General features: G+C 35.8%; 4 protein-coding genes across 7 annotated transcripts; 3 read left to right on the plus strand and 1 right to left on the minus strand.

Annotated features, from left to right (window-relative positions):
• Nucleotides 1-3,666: 3,666 nt before the first annotated feature.
• Nucleotides 3,667-6,230, plus strand: LOC9320938. Of its 2 annotated transcripts, none has more exons than XM_021032587.1 (9): nucleotides 3,667-4,082; nucleotides 4,173-4,328; nucleotides 4,411-4,593; nucleotides 4,695-4,835; nucleotides 4,922-5,037; nucleotides 5,107-5,233; nucleotides 5,316-5,445; nucleotides 5,537-5,763; nucleotides 5,849-6,230. In XM_021032587.1, the coding sequence occupies exons 1-9, from the start codon at nucleotides 3,741-3,743 to the stop codon at nucleotides 5,990-5,992; spliced, it is 1,566 nt and encodes a 521-aa protein (XP_020888246.1). In that variant the 5' UTR covers nucleotides 3,667-3,740; the 3' UTR covers nucleotides 5,993-6,230. The 2 variants fall into 2 exon arrangements, with proteins under 2 accessions (XP_020888246.1, XP_020888247.1); XM_021032588.1 differs by having other exon boundaries at nucleotides 3,668-4,082; nucleotides 4,695-4,829.
• A 172-nt stretch (nucleotides 6,231-6,402) lies between these two features.
• Nucleotides 6,403-8,658, plus strand: LOC110230258. 2 transcript variants are annotated; one of them, XM_021032595.1, is made up of 2 exons: nucleotides 6,403-6,512; nucleotides 6,952-8,658. In XM_021032595.1, the coding sequence occupies exon 2, from the start codon at nucleotides 6,958-6,960 to the stop codon at nucleotides 8,482-8,484; it is 1,527 nt and encodes a 508-aa protein (XP_020888254.1). In that variant the 5' UTR covers nucleotides 6,403-6,512; nucleotides 6,952-6,957; the 3' UTR covers nucleotides 8,485-8,658. The 2 variants fall into 2 exon arrangements, with proteins under 2 accessions (XP_020888254.1, XP_020888255.1); XM_021032596.1 differs by lacking the exon at nucleotides 6,403-6,512 and adding an exon at nucleotides 6,520-6,667.
• Nucleotides 8,659-9,082: 424 nt separating this feature from the next.
• LOC9318820 (amino acid transporter ANT1) lies at nucleotides 9,083-11,084 on the plus strand. Its single transcript, XM_002882708.2, has 3 exons — nucleotides 9,083-9,409; nucleotides 9,603-10,250; nucleotides 10,494-11,084. The coding sequence occupies exons 1-3, from the start codon at nucleotides 9,164-9,166 to the stop codon at nucleotides 10,896-10,898; spliced, it is 1,299 nt and encodes a 432-aa protein (XP_002882754.1). The 5' UTR covers nucleotides 9,083-9,163; the 3' UTR covers nucleotides 10,899-11,084.
• Nucleotides 11,085-11,377: 293 nt separating this feature from the next.
• On the minus strand, nucleotides 11,378-20,626 carry LOC9318821 (ubiquitin carboxyl-terminal hydrolase 13). 2 transcript variants are annotated; one of them, XM_021032545.1, is made up of 32 exons: nucleotides 20,324-20,626; nucleotides 19,985-20,048; nucleotides 19,638-19,788; nucleotides 19,378-19,535; nucleotides 18,798-19,063; nucleotides 18,485-18,703; nucleotides 18,299-18,407; nucleotides 18,078-18,193; nucleotides 17,704-17,802; nucleotides 17,500-17,609; nucleotides 17,142-17,216; nucleotides 16,672-16,750; nucleotides 16,444-16,590; nucleotides 16,286-16,366; nucleotides 16,047-16,166; nucleotides 15,756-15,878; nucleotides 15,254-15,331; nucleotides 15,054-15,142; nucleotides 14,727-14,835; nucleotides 14,569-14,637; nucleotides 14,384-14,491; nucleotides 14,032-14,087; nucleotides 13,784-13,961; nucleotides 13,597-13,698; nucleotides 13,439-13,510; nucleotides 13,195-13,260; nucleotides 12,992-13,057; nucleotides 12,550-12,633; nucleotides 12,343-12,459; nucleotides 12,141-12,215; nucleotides 11,973-12,059; nucleotides 11,378-11,803 (listed from the first exon to the last, which is right to left on the minus strand). In XM_021032545.1, exons 1-32 carry the CDS (start codon nucleotides 20,351-20,353, stop codon nucleotides 11,762-11,764), a joined length of 3,345 nt encoding a protein of 1,114 aa, XP_020888204.1. In that variant the 5' UTR covers nucleotides 20,354-20,626; the 3' UTR covers nucleotides 11,378-11,761. The 2 variants fall into 2 exon arrangements, with proteins under 2 accessions (XP_020888204.1, XP_002884872.1); XM_002884826.2 differs by having other exon boundaries at nucleotides 19,985-20,051.
• Nucleotides 20,627-20,707: the final 81 nt, after the last annotated feature.

Raw genomic sequence — 20,707 nt, forward strand, 5'->3', positions numbered from 1 at the left:
CCAAAACCAAGCCTTCTTTTTTCGCATCCTATTAAATTATTAATATTAACATGGAAAAAGCTGAACTGAACCTAGGCTAATAGCACAGTAAAGTCTGTTTTTTTATTTTGTATTACTACTGGTTCTGCAAAAGCATATATCAATTTTTGGAAAGAGTAGAACTTAAACGAAAATAAGCAAAAATAGGGCCCATGAGGAAAACGACGTAGAAAAACGACGTAGAAAAACGACGTAGAAAGTGGAGGTCATGCAATAAAAGCATTTCATATCTAGATTAATTATTTAGATTTGTTTTATTTAAGTAAAGATTTTTAAATGAAATTCATTTCATATCTTTAGCAAAAGTCTCTACAAAATCTTTCCTTATCTATTTAAGTAAAGATTTTGAAATCAAATATGTTCTCAACAATTTACCAAAAATCTCTACACAATCTTTTTAAAAATCTCGACTTAGTTAACTTCTGATTTTTATCTGCAAAAAAAAAAAATTAATAGTAACGAGTGATGTAAAAATCGGAAATGTTGATATTACAATTTCTTCTACTATTTTTTTTCATATAATGAAAATTATTTTTTAGGGATACTTTCTCAAAACCTCTAAATAAAACAAAAGATTTCAAAAGATAGCTTCTCTTTTGGCGGGTCGACACGCAAATCCGCAACTCTCTACGGGCTTCTCCGCATGAACCTGCGACCCGTAGTGGATAAAAATATTTTACAAAAAAAATAACAAATGATGTTTAATTTTACGGGACGGGGTTATATGGTGCAACGGGTTTAGATCGATATTAATATTAAAAATATACTATGGATGAAATCTTAGAATTAAAAATCAAAATTTAATTATAAAATCAAAAACACTAAACAACATAAACAATATTAACAAAACAAATACAACTTAAAATTTTGCTAAATAATTTTTTAGTTATAAAAAATCGACCCGCGGTGTACCGCGGGGTAAAATCTAGTTTTGTATTAATACTGGTTCTGCAAAAGCATATATCAATTTTTGGAAAGAGTAGAACTTAAACGAAAATAAGCAAAAATAGGGCCCATGAGGAAAACGACGTAGAAACGACGTAGAAAAACGACGTAGAAAAACGACGTAGAAAGTGGAGGTCATGCAATAAAAGCATTTCCATCGGGATCAAATGAGCGCAAAAGTATGTGAGAAATAGAAACGGCACTAAAAAAATAAGTACTTTCAAATCTCTATTTAAGAAACTCCTTTGACATATGTTTTTGTATGACTGGTTCTTCATTTTCATTGACTAGATTTACTCGCCCGCGCGTTGCGCGGGATATCAAAATTTAAACTGACCACAATACAAAATATTAAAAATAATCACAATCATTTGAATTTCAAAACTATATATATTTTTACAAAATAATATAAAACATAGAAATTATCAAAAATATTTGGTATGTACCACGTAATAACAAAAGTAATATAATATGAATCGGTTTCGGTAGCCATCCATAAACTTTTGTCAAAAAGAGAGTTTATTCTATAAACAGATCTTGTAAGTATATCTATCTCAAGGTTTTGATCTAATCTTACCCCATACTAAAAGTAAATTTGCTGAGTTTGAACATCAATTTATGAAAATGTATAAACGTAATATTCATGCCGCTTCAATAGGTTTGGAGAGCACAATTTACCTACTGAAGCAAGACAATCATGCATTAAGGAAAGTTTTGACCAAATCTCATTTTTTTTTTTAAAAATAAGTTTTGACCAAATCATGAATGTCTTTATCTTATCTTATCTATCCTACAACGCTTTATACATTGCTCAACGGTTTAACCCAATGTTGAATATGATAGTTTGGTTTACTAAATTAAACTATCCGATAGTGCATACATATATCCGATGAATTTATTTTAGCCATGTGCATACATATATCTGATGCTTCAAGCATTAGTCAATTTCTCTTCAAACATTTTTTCACTTTCATTTTTTCGTCATCTTCTATGATGCACTTATTCGCCTCCTAACATCTACTTTTCTTTTATCTTCTATGCTCACTTACAAATAATAATAAAACTTTGAATTCATTCTTAACTCAAAACTATTTTTTTTTTTTTTCATCTTCTTAGCCTATTTTCTCTTATTAATTATATGATTTTCATGCTTGAGCGTATTATATAGTTTTACGGAAGATATATATTTATGAAAATTGTCTCAACACTTATTTATATTTTACCTATATTTAAATATTTTCCCCTTTTTTATTTAGAAAGAAAACAATATTATAGATATATTTGTATTTTTTTAATTGTATTATTAAGATACAATCAATCTTTCTATTTTTTCGTCAATGTGAATTTATACTTTTACTTTCTTGAAATATAATTTCCAATTATAAAAATGAATTATTTCTTATATCTTAAAAAATTATACAATCATAAATTTACTATAACATTTAACCATTTATTTTTTAATCTAAAAAATAATATTATTTTAAATAGATTTCTTCCATTTCATTATCATCTCTTTAAGTTAATGTTTTCTGGAACTATGAATATCTTCTTATTATTAAAAAAAAAATCTCTTATAGCTTTCTATTTTAATTCAATTCTTTTGTTCATCCTAAATTATATTTGAAGTTTCCTTATTATTCTTAAAAGTGATATGTTTTAAAAGTTCGTTTCTTTTTTTATCAATGTGAATTTATACTTTTACTTTCTTGAAATATAATTTCCAATTATAAAAATGAATTATTTCTTATATCTTAAAAAATTATACAATCATAAATTTACTATAACATTTAACCATTTTTTTTTAATCTAAAAAAAATATTATTTTAAATAGATTTCTTCCATTTCATTATCATCTCTTTAAGTTAATGTTTTCTGGAACTATGAATATCTTCTTATTATTAAAAAAAAATCTCTTATAGCTTTCTATTTTAATTCAATTTTCTTTTGTTCATCCTAAATTATATTTGAAGTTTCCTTATTATTCTTAAAAGTGATATGTTTTAAAAGTTCGTTTCTTTTTTTTATTTTTAATAAGTTATTATTTTTTTGTAATTGTATAATAAATTTCATTAAGAATCCTTTTGCCCTTCTTAAAAAAAAATGGTATTTCTATGAAATTTTCATTATTATTTTTTATTTCTTAATTATATATTTAGGGATTATGTTCATTTTAAGTTATATATTAGCAAAAATTTAATTTTAAGTGTTTTATATTTATATATGTTTCACTTGTGTTATCATTATTCAAGTAACCTTTATTTAAAATTGTGCATTAATTAAAGATTACTTCTTAGATAATTAGATGTAATTAACTATAAAATTAAATATTTTGAAACAACTATTGGTGGGATCCATCATATTAATTTGGTGATGATGTGGACACTCTAAGAGGAGAGAAAACTCTCTCATTATATATATAGATTTAAAATTTTAAATATAAAGCTAAATTATATTAATATATTATATTTAAAAGACTCAGTGAGTTTCTCATTGATAAAGATGCTTTAAGGGGTATATGCTTTAAAAAAAAATTAATGTGAATCTTTATGAATCAAAGAAATGTAATTATCCGTACAACTTAGGAAAAAAAAAAGCTATCCATACAAATGGTTTTTTTTTTATTATTATTTATGAATGTGGCAATTTCGTAGTTTGGGATAAAGAAAGGTCTACTTTGGTCACTGTTTTCTTCTTTTAAAGCCGGCGAGAGAATTGTCGAAAAATCAAAGAAAAAGGGACAAACTTTAGAAAAGCTTATGGATCCGATCGAATCTGTGGATTACAATGGCTTTGAGACCATTAAATGTAACTCCGACGTCGACCATGGATCGAAGAAAGTTGTGTCTCGGAAGCAAAAACCGGCGGATCAGTCGGCGAAGATGGTCGCTGCTTATGTGGAGGATGAGTGGAGCGGTGCCGGTGAGGCGATATCTAAAAGCCGATCGAATTGTGACGGTGATGAGGGATATGATTTCGACAACGAGATAGCGACGAAGGATGTGAAACCCAACAAGGAGACGAAGCCGAAAGTGTCTTTGGCCGAAGCTGCCGCAAAGATCGATCCTTGGGATCTTGCGGATTCCCTCGCCAAAATATCGGTAAGCTCATGCGATGTGGAATTCGTCACTGGATATTCTGATGTAAATAATCCGATAAGCTTACAAAAATCTTTCGCTTTCTTTTGATAGAAATCGTATCATGAGATGAGAAAATGTCTCGCAAGACCCCTTTTGGAGGTGCGGCTATTGAGATTTGTCGATTACCTTGGGATAACACTTTCCGCTGTGCAATTTCCATGGCTGGAGACGTTCAAGCCTTGGCCCAAGCTCATAGATCTGATCGATGTGAGCTCTTTTTTCCCCTGAGATTTTCGAATCAAATTCTAGGTGAAGCTGATTATCTTTTTCTTTTTTTTTTTGTAAACAGGTTCCATTATCTCATATCCCTGAACCTGTCTACAAAACATCAGTCGATTGGCTCCACCAATTACCTATTGGGACACTCGCTGCCTTTGTATTGTGGTCGTTGAATCATATTCTCACGAATTTGGAACCAGGAGGTCCCAAAGGTGGGGACAATGGTCAGCAACGTACTACTTCCAAATCTCATGTAATTATGGATAACCATTCTCATCTTTTCTTATGCTCCTATGTCTGTGTTGTATGTGTTTGACTAACTCCATTATGTTGTTCTATTTGTTTCACAATTAGGTTGCAATATTTGTTGCACTAGCAATGGTATTGCGCACTGAACCTAATACTTTGGTTATTGTATTGCCGACTCTCAAGGAGTACGAGTATCGAGGACATGACAAGCTTCCGATTATAGTTTGGATGGTGGCTCAGGTTCATGTGATATTTTGTTCCCCTTATGTTTAGGACCAAGAGTGTCCAAATTTGTGTTTTCTGAAAGTTATTCAACTGTTATATGTGGACAGGCCTCCCAAGGTGATTTATCTGTAGGCTTGCATTCATGGGCGTCTAACTTGTTACCACTAGTACTAGTCGATAGCAACCCTCACTCAATGGATCTCATCCTGCAGTTGGTTGAGAAGTGAGTCGAAAATTTTCTTGTGATCTTTTTGGCTATATATATACAATCATCTTATAATTTTCTTGTCAGGATTTTGTCTACTCCAAATGCTCGGACCATACTTTTAAATGGAGTTATCATAGAGGAACTGCGACTGGTTTCACCTTATGCATTTGAGATCTTGATGCGGCGTGCATTCCCATCCGCAAGAGTAAAGGTAAGCAGTAGTGTCAGAATTTATGAAAACCTTGATGCGTTTGTCGATTCTGATCACAAGCATGGTCTCTATACGCACACAGGCTACAGAGAGGTTTGAGGCAATTTATCCCTTGTTGAAGGAAGTGGCTCTTGCCGGTGAACCAGGAAGCGAGTCAATGAAACAAGTCACTCAAGAAATATTCTATTGTTCTTTGGTAATCGCTGGAAAAGGTATTAGTAACAAATGGAATCTTTAATCCTTGAGTTTCTGGTTCCCTCTCTCTTCTCCAAATAAAGTTGTAATGTGTTACCGTTGTTACAGGAAATCCTGCTTTAGCCACGGAAGCTACAGCAATGGCTATCTGGTCTTTGACCGAAAACGTAGAATGCTGCAAGCAATGGGAAAGACTCAATTGGGAGAATCAAAAAGGTAGTGCTGCTGTTCTTAAAAAGCTTGAAGATGAATGGAATGATATTTCCCTCAAACTATCATCATCACCGAGTCATACTATCACTCTCATTCAAACTATGAAGAACATCAGGCTAAAGGTAATGCCTCTTACTCTTCTAAGAACTTATTTCACCCTCCTTTCAGTTGTAATTTCAGCTCTGACCTAACCTATGATTCTTTTAGAATAAAAAAGCCACCACTGAAGCTGACAAGTCCTGCAAAGTGATCTTGGGTAGACTCTTCCGTGAAAGTGGCTGCGTCAAAGGTACAGCCATTATTACTGCTGTGGTTCTAGCTGCTGCAGTTATACTATCTTCCAACCTGTAGGCTACATCCGTGCTGAAGAAGCTGGTGGACTCATTGGATCTGCACCTATACTTCAAAAAAAAAAATTTAGTATATTTAGGCGAAAGCTTCTCTTAGCTATGACTTGTGTGGATTATAGAGTTACTCTAAATTATGTGGTATTTATAGAGTCTTCGGGTCCAATTGTTGGATTTGTTATGGAAAATATAATATTTGGAACAATTAATTATATATTTCAATATAACAAAATTTAGACGTACATATGTTTTCTGCAATCTCGGAGAGAATTTTAATAAACGGTTTGTGTAAGTAGTAAATAAATGAGAGTTTGTTATTAACTCTAATAAATTTTGTGTTTTGTCAAAAAGAAAAAAAAAAAAAAAGAGATAAAAAAAGGTCTACCCCAATTTACTACTACTAACAATTAATTTTCGGATATTAACTATCGAAACAAAACAAAACGAAAAAAACAAAAAGATTTGCTCCGGTCGGAGAGAGATCTCAACGAAAGTCATCGTCACTCCCAGAAAGAAACTCAAAGGTAAGAGAAGACTATCCGACTCGTTGACATTTCCCTTTAGCTGCTTCTGGATACGAATTGTTTCTCCACTATCTCAATTTCTCCATCTGCTAAGAAATTAAAAGATTTTGTAATTCTAGGGTTTGATCCTCCCTAATTTACTGGGAGTTTCGATTGTAATATCTTAATCCCTTTCATGGAATTGTGCTGTTTCTGCGATTACAAGTTCGAGAATTGATTCATTCACTGCAAAATTTGCTTTGATTTCTTGGAAACTTGTGATAACAAAATCTTTTCTTACCCAAAATCGTGAAAAACATGATTTTTTTTTTCTTGTAGTGATTGTGTCTTTCAAAGCATAGTTCTCCAATTCTCTATGGTTTCTTCCTTGTGATTTGTGTAAAATTTGTAGCAACTGTTATTTTGGTTTCCTTTAGTTTAATGTTGTTTGAAATCTCAGGTTATAATGGCGAAGCTAAGGCCTAGACAGTTGGAACTGAGCAAGACTGTTCCTTCCAAGTTAGGTTTTGATGGAGAAGAAGACGCTTGGGTCTTTGTTAAAAAGCAGAGAATCATCATTGTTTTGCCTTCTCTTCCACTACCTGAACAACATCTCACTATGGAGAAACCTGCAATAACTTCTCAATTAGAAGCTGAGTTAAGAGAAAGCATGGAGGATACGCAAGAAAGTACTTTTCTTCACACTGTGGTACCTGCTCTTCCTCTGCCTGAACATTTCATTATGCACAAGCCTGAAAATTCTGAGTCTCAAGCTGAGTTAAGAGACGTTCTTGCGGATACGCACAAAACTACTACTCCTGTTCCCACTGTGGTGGTACCTACTCCTCTTCAAACTGGGATGTCTCCTCTTCTATTACCTGAACACTTCGTTTTGCAGAAGCCTGCAACTTCTCAATCACAAGCGGATACGCACGAAACTACTCTTCTTCAGACAGTGATACCTTCTCCCCCTGTACCTGACCATTACAGTCTGCAGAAGCCTGCAGCTTCTAGATCACAATCTGAGTTAAGAATGAAGATAAGCAAAGCTACTCTTGTTCACACAGCAATGCCTTCTCTTCCTGTACCTGAACATTGCACTTTGCAGGAGCCTACAACTTCTAAATCACAAGCTGAGTTAAGAACGGAAACACACAAAGCTATTCTTGTTCACACAGTGATGCCTTCTCTTCCTGTACCTGAACATTACAGTCTGCGGAAGCCTGCAACTTCTCAATCACAAGCTGAGTTAAGATTGGATACGCGCAAAGCTACTCTTGTTCACACAGCGATGCCTTCTCTTCCTGTACCTGAACATTATAGTATACAGAAGCCTTCAACTTCTCAATCACAAGCTGAGTTAAGAGCGGATACGCGCAAAGCTACTCTTGTTCACACAGTGGTGCCTTCCCTTCCTGTAACTGAACATTGCACTTTGCAGAAGCCTGCAACTTCTCAATCACAAGCTGAGCTGAGAGACCTGGTTGTGGATACCCACGAAGCTAGTCGTGTTCACACTGTGGAACCTGAGGCTTATCCTGATTTCACCTCAGTAGACAAACCGGAGATAGTTATGAGTCGCAGTCTCACAACCAGGAAAGCTCCAGCACCAAAGAGATCACTTCAAGATTGTAGAATGAATCAGGATAGAAGAGTGGAGGTTCACAGGAGACGTGCGGGTCACAAGCCCATAAGGTTTCCTAGAGTGATGTGCAGCTCTGTAGTTATTGATAATGAGAAGCTGAGAGTGTTGAATCTAGAGAAGAAGGTTGAGAAAGCGGGTGGGTTGCACGAATGGGTTGGATCTATAGGATTAGGGAGAGAGTTTGAGAGGATGTTGAGAGGACAGAAGATGAGTAAGTTTCAGATGGCGAATTTGACCATGGAGAAGCTTAAGCAGATGGGTGCTTTAGCCGTTGGGCCAAGAAGAAAGCTTATACATGCAATTGGTTGTGTCTATCACCCACATTGTCTACGTGCTTCCTTTAACTGACAACTATCTATGAAAGTTTAGTTATTTAATTGGGTTCAATAAAACTTAGCTATGATTGATTGATGTTCAAGTTCAAACTAATTTTTTTGGTAATTGATAGTCTCTTTGGACCATAGACCAGAGCAAGGTCAAGGTAGTCACCATAGACCCTGGTCCTGATCATTCTAACACCAACTTGAAGTGTGTCACGTGGTGAATGCGACAATGTCACTGTTTGATGTGATAATGTATTGTTGTCTATTTTATAATATTAGCGTGGCACATGCAATATGATTAAATAGTTAACATGTCATATATAGTAATGGAATGTAGCCTAGTAGGTGATCTTGTGGCAATGGAATATATATAAGTTTCTTTTCTTTTGACACAAACGTGTATACCAATAATTCCACGAAAAAACTATAAAATAAACATAAAGATATTTTCTGACAAATCTGTGGATATTTCTCCATCTTATCTGGGATTCCATTTGCACACAGATCAATGGACGTAGCGCGTGATAGATCACGCGCCAGATGTTAGGTACGTTGAGATGCCACGTCATATTGAGGAATCTTTGGCGGGTTTCATTTTTTACCTATAAAAATGGCGGCCGCAAAGTTTCTTACGTCTCCGATGTTGTTTCACAAACAAAAAAACAATTGAAAAAAAAAACAAATAAGAGGAGCGAATCTCGGCGATGGCAATCAAAGACCTGACGGCGACGACCGGTGATTCATCTCTTCCTTTGATAAAACCTCCGCCGTCTGAAACAACCGGCGGTGACAGAACCTCTGCTCTTCAGACGCTTGGTAACATTATCGTCTCCATCGTCGGTACAGGCGTCCTTGGTCTTCCTTACGCATTCCGCGTCGCCGGTTGGTTCGCCGGATCTCTCGGCGTCATTATCGTCGGATTCGCCACCTATTACTGCATGCTCCTCCTCGTTAGTTCCTTTTCCCAAATCCTAAAATCTCTCTCTCTCTCTCTTTCCCGAGCTGAATATGAAATTATAATTGGTCTCAATGGTAGCTATTATCAGTCCCGGAAAGATTTTGATTTCCTTGAATCTCTCAATGTGTAATTGTTAATTTCTCAAATCGATTTCAACAACGTAATCTAATTGGATATATTTGCAGATTCAATGTAGAGATAAGCTAGAATCGGAACAAGGAGAAGAAGAATCGAAAACTTATGGTGATTTAGGTTTCAAATGTATGGGAACAAAAGGTCGATACTTAACCGAATTCCTCATTTTCACTGCTCAATGTGGTGGATCAGTAGCTTATCTAGTGTTCATAGGACGAAACTTGTCATCCATATTTAGTTCATATGGGTTAAGTATGGTGTCTTTCATCTTGATTCTGGTTCCAATCGAAGTTGGATTGTCCTGGATCACTTCTTTATCAGCTCTCTCACCTTTCAGTATCTTTGCTGATATATGCAACATTATAGCAATGTGTTTCGTTGTCAAAGAAAATGTGGAAATGGTGATTGAAGGTGACTTCTCGTTTAGTGATAGAACCGCTATTTCGTCTACCATTGGTGGTTTACCTTTTGCTGGAGGAGTTGCGGTCTTCTGTTTTGAGGGTTTTGCAATGACGTTGGCTTTAGAAAATTCAATGAGGGACAGAGAAGCTTTCCCTAAGTTGTTAGCTAAAGTGCTTGCCGGGATTACATTTGTCTATGTCTTGTTTGGTTTTTGTGGTTATATGGCTTATGGCGATCAAACAAAGGATATTATCACACTTAACCTCCCAAATAATTGGTCTGCCATTGCTGTGCAGGTAAAATTATGCCAATTCTAATGTTTTTACTGCTTATGTGAACTTATGTTTCTCGCATTTCATCATGATTATAGATTCATATGCTCTGTTCTTGTTTATGATTTTCCCTTTAGAATAGAATTGTGTGGAAGCTTGTATATCATTTGAAAAATCTGGACTTCTGTTTTGGCATCTTGGTGTTTGTTGATCATGTAAAAGAATTCAGTTGATAAAACACTTTTCTGTTTTCTTTGGTTTAAACAGATTGGGTTATGTGTGGGATTGACGTTTACATTCCCGATTATGGTACATCCGCTTAATGAGATCATAGAGCAGAAACTGAAGAAGATAGATTGGCTTCAAAAGCATCATCATGGGTACAACAACGAAACAGGTTCAGTCTCAAAATGTGCAATCTTTATGACGAGGACGCTTTTGGTGGTAGGACTTGCTGCAATCGCGAGTTTAGTCCCAGGGTTTGGTACATTTGCATCTCTTGTTGGAAGTACTTTGTGTGCACTCATATCCTTTGTGTTGCCGGCTTCTTATCACCTCACGCTGCTCGGTCCATCACTAAATGTATGGAACAAATCCGTCGATGTATTCATCGTGATTTGCGGGTTGCTCTTTGCTGTTTATGGTACGTACAACACAATCGTCGGAGTGTGAAAATGGAAAGCAAGTGATCTGTGTAAAGCAATGAATACAACTACAAGAAGTTTGGTAAGACAAACAAAAAAAATGTATAGATCTTTTACATAAAAAAAATGCAGAGTCGTAAAACAGCATACACACTGACTTTGTTTTTGATAAAAATTTCATTCATTCTATAAATAACTCGGAATCTTATGAATAGCACTCCGAATCCATTTTTCCAAATTTTATTGTTTTTAGTTTCGATTTTCTTTTATAAAAACTTCGACACGAAATTGGTCACCCTAAACAGGTTTTTCTGTCATCCAGATACCAATTCCGTATTTTCACTATAATCACCCAAATAAAGCTTGAAACAATAATTTAGAGTACGAGTATCTGAAGGGAGATTGCGCAATAGGTCATAGGTTATGGTTTATGCCACGTTCAAGGACATAAATCTGAAACCTATCCAAGATTTCATTAAGCCAGAGAGAATGCGATAAGAGAAAAAATAAACAACAAAAAGAGTAGAGAATCTTTTAATATTTTGAACATAAAAACTATACCTCGACGAAATACAATCCTAATTGAGAACCAAAAAAGCCAACGCCCTCTCAAATCCAAGAAACGGGGCTTTTGTCTTCAAAATGGGAATTTTGCAGAGAAAAAGGGGGAGAGAGAGAGAGTCTCAGACAATACCATATTAACACCAAAGGACTAGTTTTTGGAAGCAAAAGAGACCAGCCACACTTACTACTGTCAGGGCCAAAATCAAAACCCTTCCCTGGAAGATATATATTCATTTTGGTTATCAAATCTAAATTGAGTCTCTCTACATCCTACCCTCGCACCAAAACCACCCTTAAGATTCCTCCATGCATAGCAATGTCTCTCTCCTAATTGTATATTTTCACCGGCTTCTCGTATGCGTGTCGGTTCTACAACAAGAGCATTCAATCAGATTATTAACAGACTTAAGAGAGAGCTTCTTCTTAGAGAGAGAGAGAGAGATCTTCTTCTTAGATTATTAACAGACTTAAGAGAGAGCTTCTTCTTAGAGAGAGAGAGAGAGCTTCTTCTTAGAGAGAGAGAGAGAGAGCTTCTTACCTGATTCGCAGCATAAGCCCTTTTAGGAGCATTGTCAATGTGTTCCAACCCAAGATACTGCTCCCACGCACCGTATACATCTCTTCTCTGTTGCCATTTTTAGTTTCCAAAGAAAAAAGAGTTAAATCCTATTTCTTTTTTGAGTAGATCTAAGGATAACAGCCTTACCTGAAAGCGATTATAAACAACATCTGTGTCCTGCAAGTAATCAGGACGTCCCAATGAAAAAGATGCAAACTTCCACTGCATAACATAAAACAAAACAAAAAATCTAATTAACAAATGATCCGCCACCGATAATGACAGTAAAAAATTTACTGACATTTTTTTTTGTAACTGTTATCAAAATCAGACAAAAAGGCATGCATACCTTGGCAAAGTCCTCATCAGGGACATGGAGTTTCTTTTGGATACGGGTCTTGATTTCTTCTAAAGTTTCACCTTCGTGGATTACCAAAAAGAAAGGTTCCCCAAAATTTTGTACTTGCTGCAGAAGAAAAAATGGTTAAAAAAGTTTTCAAAACATCCCGGAGCCTCATATAGCTTTTTAAGTAACTTGAGTAATATGGACTACCACCTGATTTTGTCCGGCCTCTTTAGTAAAATGATATACGTGAATTAACCGATCATTGGGACCAATATTCTTCTCTTCGTCAGGTATCTGAGATTCCATAAGATGACAAAAGGAGAAAGTCAGCATCTTTGAGTCATCAACCAGCGAAAACTTGCATTTACATTTCATTGATGTAGCTCAAACACAACTATTCATCTCAAGCATTCAGATAACCTACACAACTAGGTACACTCTAAAGGAAATATCAATCCAAGTAACCTATGCATGACTATCACATCTTTTTTATCAACCCACCCTTAGTACCGAAGTGGGTACTCAGGCAAAAAGTTCAAAGAAACCAAAATCTACATCCATTGGGAAACAAGAGATAAGTCAAATAACAAAATACAAAAAGGCTTGGCCGATGATAAACTAGAGACAAATAAGGCGAGGCAGAGTGATATACCTCTTCTGCTCGTAAAGTCCAGTACTGGTCATTGATGTTTTCAATTCTTTCAGTAGATGGAAAGATCTGCAACGCACATCCAAATACATTAAATAAAATTTGATAATTTTCAGAAGATTGCAAAATTACATCAAACAAAATGTGGTACTGTCTACAAGCCATCATTTTAAAATCGTCAAAAAGTCAAGAAGTTAGCCTGTTACCTTGTAGATCTTATGGAAAAAGACCTCAAGTAACCTCAGTTCTGCATCTTGATGCGAAAGCTCCACCTGATGCACAAGTGTAGATTATATTTAATGAAAGACACGAATACAGAAATTATGGAGCAGAACCCATTAAAAGACAAGCCCTATGTAAGGAGAAAACAAAGCTCAATATGTGGCCAATTAGCAGAGATGCATGCAATGCAACAATATAACAAACAAAATTGCAACTAGACTGACCCACCTTTGTTTTCAGTTCGTTAATAACATCTCCAACAGTACTCTGCTTAGGTAGTCTGATATTGTGGATTATCACCTGCTTATTTAAGAGTTATCAAGGCTTAAAAGACAATAACATGTGATAAGAGAGCTACGAATCGCAGATTTAAGTTCAATCCATACTTCATCCTTTGTGGCACTATGGAAAGCCACTTTTAGAGTCTTAAGACCTTGCAATTCTGGAAGAGGAATATCCAGAACTTCATAATACAAAATGTCAGACGTCTGCAAAAAGAAGAAACATTCATAATAAGCAAATCTGCACTAGAATCAGAGAATATGTATGTTCACTCAAACCAATGTCAATCACCTGATTGTAGTGAACTAACATATCTGAAAGATGATCTACTCCACGGTATTTGATTGGCTGAGGCTTGGGTTGCTGGGAGTAGCAATTGTGAGATGTAAGTCTAAGTTTCGATGGATCATCAAGGCCAAGCTTCTCAGCCACTCTTTCCACAACATCATCATAAGTATGCTGCTTTGACCTGAAAGTAGAAGCATTATGAATTCCAATACTGAAATCAAGGAAACAAAGTTGTCCATAAAGGTACTTACAGCTCCATAGTAAATTCGTCTTCTTTTGGTTTTTCCAGTGTACGAAAACGCACCAGCTACAAAATAACAAACAAAATAAGTTAGTTACCACCAAACCTTCCCAAACAACCATTAAAAGTTTCCAAAGAATTTGATACGAAGACAGGAACCATCACAGTTTAACATGGCTATAGTGGGGTACTTTCTAACTGCACACCGGAGCAAAAAACATGGTATGTTGTATCCTCATATTCTCCAATTCAAGATTTCATATCTAAATAAGAAGTGCTTATCTGAAACTATAACAGTTGTTGCTCTAACACGACATTCTAGCCTATTTCACGATTAACAACAGTGCCCAGTCTAATTATACCTCTCGATTCTGTACATACTCCAAAAATGATGGCACATCTGGGTAGCGACATTCACTCTCCTGGATAGATAGAGGTTTCTGATAACAAATGATATCTCCATCTTCAATCTGTACGCCAGAAACCCATCTCAATGAAGAGAACAAACTATGAAACATCACATTTGATACAATGAGATTAACATTACTTGACACAGCCTGAAAGAAGTCTTCTTATCCAGTTGTTCACACATTACACAAGGTTCAAACTTAATTTCCTGAAAATGGGCACAAAAAGAATTTAAATGGAATGTTTCATGGCCATATGCATGACGAAAAGGTCGAACTAAAAGGCACCAGCCCTAACCTCAAAAAGGTCTATTTCCTCATCAGGAGCAAAACCAGCCATTTTATTCAGTTGCCCTACTATATCCATGGGCTTACTGGAACTTTTCACCATTAGCCTGCCAACATATCTGCAAAATATGGACAAAGAAATGTAACAATGATGAAAGATGCAAATTCCAGTGAATAAGGAAAAACGCATATGAGAAACAGAAAACAGGTGACAAATTCTCCATTAAAGAGGAAAATGGAAGAAAGAAATAGTGCTTTTAGAATGTAAAATATGAGAGTATACAACCTTTTGTTTGAACACATGTCAAAGTGAAAAATTGGTGGGTACACGAATTACCTTAGTACTGCGTTCTCAGGGTCATAGAGTTTAAAGAAAAGAAGGATATCTTCAGAAGATTTTTCTGGGGGAGGAATAGGAAGATCATCCTGAACAAATCAAGAATTAGTAAGACTATTTAATTTCTTCCCTTTGACCTTTCAGATTGTCATTCAGTGAATAGGCCTCAACAATTAAACTTGACAACAGGGTAGTATTACCGGTCCACGCTCTATTTCCAAAAACAGCTTTAGTTCAGCATTGTTTGCCTTGTTAGATGCCTCTCTTATTTGTCCAACCTACAATTAAATCTTCAATATTAAAATTTCCAAGATAAAAACACTATTTATAAACTAACAAGTTGGCTTATGCAAATAGCTGGTCCACTAATAATGAGTATGAGATCAGTAATATATATATATATATATATAAACACACGGAAAACAAGACAACCATTAAGTTCGTGAGAAGCAAATATACCTAGGCATGGCAGTAATGAGTAAACTAGTGTAATAACGAGACCCAAACAGGCACCACACCTAATACAAGAATAATCCCAACTAGTAATATGTCTAAGAGCAGATAACTAAACACAGAAAGAAAAAATCAGCGACGATTCTAATGTTTTGTATATTTTAATCTCCAGAAAGAAATAATACCAAATGAAAGAGGCAAACCATAGGCATGAAAAGAATTTTTGTTTTATAAGAAAAGAATAGCTACCGTCTGTAATTCTTCATTAGGTAATAGGGGACGATTGGGGCGATAAGTATGGTTTTGACGCTTTGCCCAGATCCAGAACCGCTGTAGTTGAACCGGGACACCAAACTCTTTGGCTACCTCTTCCTACACGAGGATAAATTTAAAACAATGTTACAGCATAAGTACACAAGACACTAGGTAACTTGCAACAACTGAAAAACTCCATCGAATACGGCATCTTAATAATAATACTTAAACAAACTAGTTAAAGTGTATTTTTCTGGAAATAAATAGGAAGATACAGGCATGTACCTTAAATTGTTGAAAGGGGGTCTGTTTCTGGATTCGAAAACTCCGAACTTTTTCATGATCAACAAGATCAAAATATATATTCTTTCCAATTTGCTCAGTGATGTCATCATCTCTTGCGACCTTTACAAAAAAGTATAAATTGCATTAGTAACATCAGTATCAAGTCTACACCAGCACCAGGTAATTGCGACTGAAAATATAACACATTTTCACACCCAAATTTAAAAGAAGTAGAAAACCTTGATTGTCGTGAAAAGGTGAGCTTGAGCCTTGTATTTTCTTTTATCTTCCTTTTCTTCTTGTTCTTTTTTCAGCCTCACCTGGAAGAAAATAATTAGCTGAGTCAGGCAAAATCCAGAAAGGTACAAAGGAAAAAGCATGTAAATGAATTTCTTACCCGCAAATGTTCCGCAATGTCTTTCTCATCAACGTTGCAGATTATCTTGTCCTTGTCACTTTCCCGAATATAAACAAGCATGTATGCATTCGAGTATTTTGTGAATTTGAAAGGTGGATTATTGAAACCAGGATTATTCTGCGGTAACTGAAGAGAAACGAAATTTGAACGTATATTAAGAAAAGAAAAAAACAAAGCAAAAAAAGAAACCTAGAAAGAGAGTGCTACCTCTTCTTCACCACCATATTGCTCTTCCAGTGCCCTTTTCACATCTTCCTTCGTTACCCGTTCATCATCAAATTTATACCTGAAATAATTAAAAGTTGAGATAGTTTAAAAGTAAAGCACTGACAAAACATGCTCATCAGTGTCATCTAAACCCACACTAGAAACCACAGAAATACGTAACAATTATATATTTCAGTGGATATTTTGGGAGAAAAGGGAAACAAAAATAAACTATAAAGATCACTTATACAGTGAATCTTAAGTGTGAAACTAATATCAGTACATGCACGTTTAGATAGGTGGATAGATAGAAGAGCCAAAAGAAATTCGATAACATTATCCAGTATCAGAAGACAAGAATTGGGCCTTGCTAGCCTAGATGATGAGAACATTAGTTTTTCAATTAAAAAAACTTCAAGATTACAAAATACAAAACGTATTTTAGCATAAAAGAGTTGAAGGGTACATACCACTGATCTGAAAGTGTTGGCCTAATAAAAGCATAATAATGCCCTCCATGCACTCCTCCACTGTGAACCAAGACACTGCATAGAAAATGAGCAGCAAAATGTTCAAGCAAACTCATAAGGCAGCACAAAATATTACTGAAACATAAATCATCTCGTCTTTCACTATCATAAAACGAAATGAACTGCCTATCTGCTTAGGGAACCTAAGCTACAGCAACCAGATTCCTAAGAAGTGGAACCTAGCATAGGATCAAAAGAACTTGATACTTCAGGAAAAATCCAGACCGAATCTGTATAGCCCTGTCTGAATCTATTGCATCTGAAATTACAAAGGCAGAGATACAATAAAAAAATATACCTGTGGAGGGTGTAGAGATTGCGAACACTCTTGTCTGCATCAGGGGATAAATATTTTCCATTCTCTCTGTCGAGATCCAGTTGAAGAGGAAACTCATACCGATCATTGATCTGTAAAGAAAGTAACGTCAGCTTAAAATCAAGTCTAAACACAGTCAGCACTAAATGCTGTTTTTGCTGGGTAAGTGGAATTTCAAAGACCAACCTTCACCATTGTGTCCCTCATAAAATCGTATTCAAACCTCTTGAGCTGAAGTTGAAGAACTGGTGGAAAGTCTATGAATAGAACACCTTTTTTTGCATCCTGAAAATAAAAAAATAATTCCAATATAAGATAAGTAACAGTAACAATGAAAATTAGTCAAATACAACTTTATCAGCTGCTCCTGCTTTGAAATGTACTAATTACAGTTTCCTAATTTAGCTTGCTTGGTAGCATCACACACACTATGAACCCCAACACCAAATAATATGCAGAAAAAAGAGAAACTATATAGACTTTCATGGTACCCATATAGGTACATTGATACTTCTCAACATCCCCAAGAACCAATAAGAGAAAGAAAGAAGACAGCCGACCTGCAAATCATGTCCTTCTGCATGGTATTTGTTGTCTCCTTCAAGGCGTTCAACTTCAACATACTTGTCAAAAGAAGCATATACATCTTTGCAGCCTTTGACATCAAGCTGGAGGTCTGCAATAAGTCAAAGACACAGCTGTAAAGTTAGTTTGATATTAATATATTAGCTTCCAAAAAATTAAGACAAAAGAAGATGGGTTACAGTTTCACACTACATACCATAGAATGATTCTTTTCGTGTAGATTTGTAATCTACATTAATGCACTCAATGTAATTCATGTGGTGACCCTCAAATAGCTTTTGTATTGTTCCCTCCACAACAGTTCCCTTGAAAAAGAAAAAATTTAAAACATAGAACACCAACTGAGAATGGAAGAAAGGCCGTGCTGAAGAAGACAATTTACCTTCATCTTGTCCTCAAGCTTTTCACAAAGAACTCGGTTGAGTTCTTGGACATCATGTTGCATGAAAGAATCATATGTATCCCAACCAAACGACTTTGTCAGCTCCTTTGTCGCTACACTGGTATCATTATACTGAAGCTTGTAAAACAAACTCTGGAGCGCCAATGGGATACTAGCAGTAGGTGCATCATTTTCAGTCGTTGGCATGTGGTACACAGCCTACAAGCATGGGTGCATTATTCAGATGTCTTTCTCTAAAATTTAGTGAACTCATGATAGCAAATAGAAAAAGAAAACAAGACATGCATCCAACCTTTCTGAAGTAAGGTATGTGGTATAAAGTCTGCAGGAGAGAATTCATGTAACAGGTAGCACCTTGGTTTTTTAGTCCAACAAAACCAGTCTCTTTTTTTGAGTCATATGACCAGTAATCAAGAACTTTACGCACAGCAACTTCAGCTTCAATCAGAACAGTGTCATTCACTAAATATCCTCGAGTGGGATCATAGAGCTCGCTGAGAGGCATGAATGATGTAAAGCCCCAATCGCTTTCTCTTGCATTGAATTGATGTTGCGTCTCTGCAGCCACGCGCAAAGATAGTTAACTCAGTAAAAACTGCATCTACTTATCAGATAACAAAGTCATTGGCTGTTTAGAAAGTTCAAAAGAGTAAAACACATTAATAATTAATCGTTTTCACTAAGTTTTTACGTAAGGCATGGTCAATGTTTAAGAAAGCGGTAGCTTGACTCCATTTCAAAGTCTACCATATACTCCTTTTACAAATCCAAAATTATAAATCCAAGAAATAAAAATCTGCCAGGAAATTTACATTTAACGCAGGCATTCAGAGTTTTATATATGTATGAACAAAATTAATAAAGTAAGATACCCTTTCTGATGGAATATCGGTTGTTGACTTGATTCACTACAGCCAGACTGAACTGTGAATATCTGCTCCACCCATACGGCAAATTCGCGGCGTCAGCAACATCCAAGTACATTGACAAATGGTCGACATTGTTTCCTTTGGGAAAAATCAATATACGCCTGCAAGAGAAAAAATCAGCTCACATGACGTCAACCAATAAAATGCACATCAGGGATTGAAATTGCAAAAAAAAATGCATCAAAAAGTGTATATGCCATTACCATTTATAACCGCCAACAACAAATACATCAGAGTAATGCTTCCTGGTATTGAGCCTAGTGAAAATTGGGATGGTCCAGGTGAATTTCAGAGTTGGAGGATCCTCGGGTGGCGGATTCTCCACGGCGGAAGCAGCAGGCTCAGTTTGGGCAACTACAAATGCACCAACAATCGTTAAGATATCCACAACCCAAAAATTGACAAAACCCTAGCGCACAGTGAAAACATCAATTTTACACCCCAGCACTATCGACAAGTGCTAAAGCATCTACATCAAACCAATCAAAGTAGAACACAGACGAGAGTAGAGTAAGCAGATCGAATTCTCAATTAAACACGAAAATCTAACCTTCCATAGGCTGAGGTCCCTCGACCAAATCCGGATTCGGAACAAGCATCTCCTCGTCTTCCTGCTGCTGTCAAAACCGGAAGAAGAAAAATCAGACTTGTGACTATTTAGAAACCCTAATCTCCCAACCCCGTGATCAAAACAGAAACCGCAATCATCAAAAACGACACAAAAATACAGAAGCAAATTAAAAAAATCTAAGAAAACAAAACCCTAATGGATCAGCGAAACGAAGAGAACAACGAAGCCGAAGCAGGTTAAGGTCGAATACGCGTAGAAACCCACGAACACGACATCAAATTGACACAAACTAACAATAAAAGGTTAATCGGAGATTACATCAAGCGGCGGCGGAGTCATCATAGTCATTGCTCCGAGAGCGATTGACGGTCGGATCGAGAGAAGCAGAAGAGAGCGCCGAACAGAGAACAATGGAAAGGGAGAAGAAGAAGAAGAAGAACAAGTGAGGGAAGAAATAGAGAACTTGAACAGGGAGAGATCAATCGCTTTATTTCTCTGCTTACTCTTTCTCACTTTTCGATAGTATAATTACGATATTTTCACTAAATTAAGGGTTTCTAATGTAATTCTAATTACTATTTGGATTTAGTTTTATATGTTCCCCTGAGTGTTTGTCTGAGAAACGTGACAGGCTAATGAGAATGCGACAGATACGACTTTTAAGATGCTTTCACCAATTAAATATGTCCACGTGTCTTTAAC

This window comes from Arabidopsis lyrata (assembly GCF_000004255.2).
Source record: "Arabidopsis lyrata subsp. lyrata unplaced genomic scaffold ARALYscaffold_3, whole genome shotgun sequence".
Taxonomy (NCBI): Eukaryota; Viridiplantae; Streptophyta; class Magnoliopsida; order Brassicales; family Brassicaceae; genus Arabidopsis; species Arabidopsis lyrata.